At 31.6% G+C, this 6,376-nt stretch overlaps 2 protein-coding genes across 2 annotated transcripts; one reads left to right on the top strand and one right to left on the bottom strand.

Moving 5' to 3' along the window:
• Positions 1 to 210: 210 nt before the first annotated feature.
• LOC113404807 (uncharacterized) lies at positions 211 to 2,991 on the bottom strand. The gene has a single exon (XM_026645862.2). The coding sequence runs from the start codon at positions 2,981 to 2,983 to the stop codon at positions 230 to 232; it is 2,754 nt and encodes a 917-aa protein (XP_026501647.2). The 5' UTR covers positions 2,984 to 2,991; the 3' UTR covers positions 211 to 229.
• A 328-nt stretch (positions 2,992 to 3,319) lies between these two features.
• On the top strand, positions 3,320 to 6,376 carry LOC113404805 (ADP-ribosylation factor-related protein 1). The gene is made up of 5 exons (XM_026645860.2): positions 3,320 to 3,594; positions 3,677 to 3,847; positions 3,913 to 3,994; positions 5,742 to 5,913; positions 6,129 to 6,376. The coding sequence occupies exons 1-5, from the start codon at positions 3,502 to 3,504 to the stop codon at positions 6,220 to 6,222; spliced, it is 612 nt and encodes a 203-aa protein (XP_026501645.1). The 5' UTR covers positions 3,320 to 3,501; the 3' UTR covers positions 6,223 to 6,376.

Raw genomic sequence — 6,376 nt, 5'->3', positions numbered from 1 at the left:
GAGGCACATCTGTCGACAAATTTAAAATTACATATAAATAAATAAATACCAATGAAGCAAAACATTACAAAGTGAGATCATTTAATTAAGTTCATCCGGCAATTGGAGAGGTTTAACCAATTAACATTCTGATTACCTACTCCTCCATTAACACTTAATAGACATTTACATCCTTTTTTAACAATAATACGGTAATGTTCCTCACATTTATCTCGTATGTTCTATGATGCTAATAATATTCACAAAAACATAAATCCTTTACTAATAAGTCTGGTAGTGCATTAGCACGGACAATTTTCATAAGTTTTTTCAACTCCTGTTCTATTTCATTGCTAACAGAACCAGCTTGTTTCGCAGTACGGAGCAATGTTCGTCCTTTGTCAATATTCCTATCATACATCGCTAAAAGGGCTAAATATGCCCAGCCATCTGCTAGCAATGGTTCGAATTTAACAGCAGCGGATAGCCATCGTTCAGCAAAACTTTCTTCTCCTATTTTCACATATACACGACCGATAACAAGAGCTGAGTGAGCCGATGGAGCAATTTTATGCGCACGGGCAGCACGTTGTAGTGCACATAACGGATTACTCTGTAATCCACCTATTGCCGCTTGTAGGAGTAACCATGGACAGGGCTCAACGCCCGTCCTGTCTGCTTCGGTAAAAGCTTTCTCACATTCTCCATCCCAGCCTCGTAAACATGTAATGCAAGTAGCATGCATTTGAGACATGATGGCCGAAGGACCAAATTTTTTAATTCCTAATTCTGTTAACTGTAACGCTTTGTCCAATTTGCGACGCAGAATCAATGATGCTGCTCGTAAATAAAATATATCAACGGAAATTTTAGTTTTTAAGTGTAAGCGTGAGCCTTGTGTAACACAACCCTCTTCTATACAGAGCAGAAGTCTTTCACTAAAGTTATAACATCTCAAGCAAAGAAAAAAAGCTGAAGCTATCAACATAGGATTATCAGCGTTAAGTAAACCAGGCATCCAAAAAATTTCCTCTTCACCGCTTGTGTCTACCCATCGTTGAAGAAACTTTTTCCATTCTCTAGGCAATTCACAAGATTTTCTCATTTTACGAGCTGCTACGAATGCTGCATAAAAATTATTGTTATGATGATATAAAGCATGCAACGCGGCCCAACCGATAGCTCCTGTAGTACCATCTGAGGAATCACCCTTTACAGCTATACGAAAAGCTGCCGCAGATATTTCACCTTGTCTATCATTATATCCTATTCCTCCAAACATCCATAGTAAATATCTATTTCTACTTTGAGAACTTATAGCCTCCAACAGATAATCGCGAGCTGCCGATTCATTATCTTCTTCTAAACAACGCAAAGCTTTAGAAAGTAGTGATCTAGGATGACGTGGAGCAGCTCTTAAATTTTTGTCAATATGCGCCTCAGCTATTCTTTTGTCTCCTGCTAGCCGACTTCTTGCTGAAGCAATCCGTGAAGACGGCATAGGTTGTGGCAATTGTGGAGCAAATGATGATGTTACTGCGCGGCGACTTGCTGCGTGCTGAGCTGTAATTATGTCTTGTAATTCAATATTCGAACATTCCCCTGGTGGGAACTGTTTAAGCATAGATCTAATACGAAAAAGAAGACGATTAGCCGCTGTTCTCTTTATACTTTGATTCATCAGTAATGTGCCTTTACAAGTCAAACTATTTAACTCTTTGTGCACAGATAATGCCCCGCTTTCATTTCTTATCAGCCTTGCATCAATGATAGGATCTTCATGACTAGCTTCTATGCCTAATTCACTTTGAAGAACCGCAGAACCTTGAGGCGGCGGAAACCCTATAATTTCAAATAATGATGCTATTTTTGCCTTAGCAGTAAGTGGCTCAAATAAATCAAATCTTAATAAAATATATGATTCATGTCCATAATCGTCTAAGATTAAATCTGTTTCACGTGCACTAATTTTGGCACTAGTTGGTGGAAGGTCTAATAAACCACCTACGCCCTTAGGTAAATCGGCTTCATTATAAAACAATAATTTAGCACAAACTGTAACTCCAAACTGACCAGGTTCTAACAATACTCCTAAATTTATAAATGCCATATACCGCCCTCTAATATCTATCTTGCCAAATCTGGGCACACCAGCAATTTCTATTAAAAACTCGGAATTTATTCTTTCTCGAAATCTTTGAGGGTCTATAAGAACACGATTCATGGCATTCCAATAAACTGAGTTACATGTATCACTATCCTCTGGTTTGACATTCTTTGGTATATAAATATCTTCAGATGGAATATTGAATGCTGTGTTAGCTGCTAGTCCACCATTGCTTGCGGCAGCCCAAACTATTTTCGATGCATTGAAACTGCTTAACGACATCCCAAAATTGAAAGATATAGGATCGTGAAGTCCATTAAGGCTGATTGCACTCAAATAAACAGTTCCTTCTTTAGCCACGGGAAGGCAATGAGCGGAAAGCATTGTAATCATAAGAGGAATTCTAGTGTTATTCGTTTCTCCTGATAATTTAGCACAAACATATACTGCACAACCTGAGCTTAGTCCTGTGTTTATCATTAATAAAGGTACCTTTAATATAATTTTCTCTTCACCTATTAGCAAAGGCAATAAATCGACAGTGGCTCCAACTCTATTATCCGCATTTAATAAAGGGTCCAGATCTTTAGCTCCTTTTCCACCAGTGTTACGAACAATAAATATTAAAGGCTGCTCCGCAATTAGAGATTGGTGAGAAGATAGTTTTAGATCTAAAGGCAATGTTTCTAAATTGATCTCCATTTTATGTTTCCATTTTATTTCAGATAAAATTATGCCATTAAAAATAATTAAAAATATCCAATCGCCTGGACCGAACGAGATACCTTCTAGTATTAAGGAAAGACTGATAGAACAAGGATAATCAAAATCATCTTCAAATTCCCCATAAATACTTGATTTTTCAGATAGTATCGGTGTTTTTGATACTTTTTTCATCTCTTTAGGAGGCATACTTATATTTTATTTTGTATTTTTATATTCAAATATATATTAGTATTATTGACAGACAGTGCTAAATATAAAAAATTTTTTTTGTTTCTATATTGCTAGGTAAGTACATAGGTACATATTTTGCATTTATTGCATCAATGTAAAATAATGTATAAAAATCGATAAGACAATGAATACAACTTTAAATATACAATAAGTAAATATGATTTTTTAATGTGAATGTGCTATGTATTTTGCATATAGACATGTTGGGATTTTTTTAAATGGCAATTAGTGGTTTAACCTAAAACAACAATATTGTCAAATGTCAATGTCAAAAATGAATAGTGTTGTCAATTAGTCAATTTGTCATCACATTTCTGTAATTTGGAATTTGTCAATGATATTTTTATTTGCATTTGTTGATTTTAAATTTACTTTAATTGTTACATTGCACTTTAGTTGATATTTGTGATAACTTATTATTTTAGAGTTTTCAGAATTTATATTTAAAATGTTTAAAAATGTATACACTACTTCATGGCTTTTATAAATATGTTATTCAAAAAGACGAATATTGTGTGTTAATCTTAGGCCTTGACAATGCGGGTAAAACGGTATACAAAATTCTTATATTTGGATAAACAAAAATATTATTATTTTTCACGCATCATTTATTTTGCTTACACTTTTATGTAGACATATTTGGAGGCTACTAAAACGAAATTTACCAAAAAGTATAAAGCGATGAACCCAAGTCGAATAACTACTACAGTAGGACTAAATATAGGGAAAATAGATGTAGATGGAGTTAGACTTAATTTTTGGGACCTCGGTGGCCAGCAGGAGTTGCAATCACTGTGGGACAAAGTGAGTATTGGGTAAGAAATTAATTAAATTAATCATCAATGTTTAAATTACGTGTATTTTTCTAGTATTATGCAGAATGTCATGCTGTTATTTATATTGTGGATTCATCAGATAGAGAAAGAGTATCAGAGTCCAAAGAAACATTTGGTAAGTATAAAATATATACACAACATCATAGAATATCTGCAACAATATGATTATTAAATGTAAACAATTAAATACTTATCATTGTTTTTAAATGAACATTATGTGTAATTTATTTACGAGCAGAGACTAATGCCTTTTATTATACTGATATCTTTTGTATAAGTAGACCACAAAACAGCCCAATTGTTAACTAAAAAAAATGTACATTTTGAACAAAATTTGTAACTATTTTTACACAAAATATGATTAACCAACTATAACATATTTATAGTGTTACATTAGGATTGCCTATATTTTTTTATTCATTTATAAATAATTAATGCAATATAACATCATAATGCCAGTAAGATACTATTGTAATCAATGATGTTTATGTTGGAAGCTTATATACTTTTATATATATGTTTATTGGTCAACATTTATATGATTCTAATGTGCTGTTATTATGTGGAGAATATTTTCTAACAATTCCTCATCTCTAGATTGGCTATAATGCTATGATCACTAAGTCTCTAAAAGAAACATCTTGACCTGACCATACTTAAAATATCCACTTATTTGAATCTAGTGTAACCTACAGCTTTTAGTATAGATTTTAGTTATAATAACTGTAAAAAGTAAAAGAAAATATAGTGTATTATATTTAGAAGAATATATGTTTAATTTCAAGGTGCATCTTTCCTCGGGTTCTGACCTAAGGAAAGGTACACCTTGTAATATATGTTGAATCAAAGCCTTTTGGTAGAGGGTTAATAATGACTTGGAGAGACTTTTACATAAGAGCATGCAAACAAATACAATATAGTCTGAGTCCATGATGTAACGTAACAGACCTGCTAAAACACATACTTTCATAGAATTTTTGGGATAATCCAAAGACAAGTTAAATTTTGTTAATAATAGACCTCAAAAATGAATTTTGAAGAAAGTTTGACATCCTCAAGAATGTTTTGACAACAAGAAGAGGTAACAAATAATACTACATGATATATTCAAAAATTAGAAAAAAATGTCGAAATTAATAAAACAATAATAATTTTGGTGTTATGTGATATATTTATGGTTTGATCCAGTTTTCCAATAATTTTAATGTTTCATTGTGTGCAATAATCATAATTATTAATCATTTATTGTAACAAATCACTCATAAACAAAAAAACTATTTTTAAGCTTTTTGTAATCCTTTTTATTTATGTACCACATAAGTAGGTACTATAATACAATAATTAAAATAAATAAAATCAGGTAAAATCTTAAAAGAAAAAGATGTGTCAATGATAAATCCATTTCAACTCAAGAAAATCAATACGAAATATTGGTACTGTACAGACACCAATTAAAATGATTGCATTAATGTTTATTTAACAACATAAGTACTTTCCTAAAGTACAATAATCATTAAAATGCTAATTCTTAAAGCAAGGACAACAGGTTATAGTAAAATATTTAAATAGACACACACACACCAGATAACTCAATAATATAATAACATTTCTTCATAATATCATTTATGTATAATACATGTTATTACTATCGATAATATATTGTGCACATAAATATTACTTTTACTGTTTCTTTGAACCAAATTGACTATTCATAAAGAAGATTATAGAAAATTAGGTATGCATTTTGTTATGTAACAAGTGTATTCAATAAGACTTTCATTTATACTAATTTGAATAACTCAGAAGTTTTTTTTATGTGTAATGTCAGTTTTTTTTTCTAATCATAAAATTTAATTTTGTAGACAGAATGATAGCTTCGGAACATCTCTCTGGGGTCCCACTTTTGGTGCTAGCTAACAAGCAAGACATTCCAGATTGTATGGGAGTGCATACAGTTAAGCCAATTTTCAACCAAAATGCCCACTTAATTGGTGCTAGAGACATTATGCTAATGGCCACATCTGCCTTGACTGGGTAATTAAAATTATTTAGTTCTTAGTAATATGTTCAAGTACATTAATACTTACATACAGAAAATATTTACTTACATTAATAATTGTTTTTAGGTCAAGGTATTTGTTTCTAAATCTACATGTTCATAGAATTTGCTAAAAGGCTTCGATATTAAAATATGTAAATTGTTAAATAATGTCATTGATTAAAAGTACAAATTAAATTTATTTTTTCAGAGATGGAGTTGATGAAGGTATAAGGTGGCTAGTAGATTGTATGAAACGTAACAGTATCGAGAGACCGGCGCGAAATCACGACGACAATTTATAAATCCGAACGATTGTGACATCAACCATATTTATTATATGTTCGCGCTACTAATACAATGAATAATAATTAGCTTTCATATTTAGATAATGATGTGACTCGGCCCATTGTTTTGTACATACAGTATTGACATTTGAAAATAAAATATTAAACCAAC

Source organism: Vanessa tameamea, chromosome 8, assembly GCF_037043105.1.
Source record: "Vanessa tameamea isolate UH-Manoa-2023 chromosome 8, ilVanTame1 primary haplotype, whole genome shotgun sequence".
Taxonomy (NCBI): Eukaryota; Metazoa; Arthropoda; class Insecta; order Lepidoptera; family Nymphalidae; genus Vanessa; species Vanessa tameamea.
The sequence above is the reverse complement of the archived record's forward strand: the minus strand, read 5'-3'. Positions and strand labels throughout refer to the sequence as shown.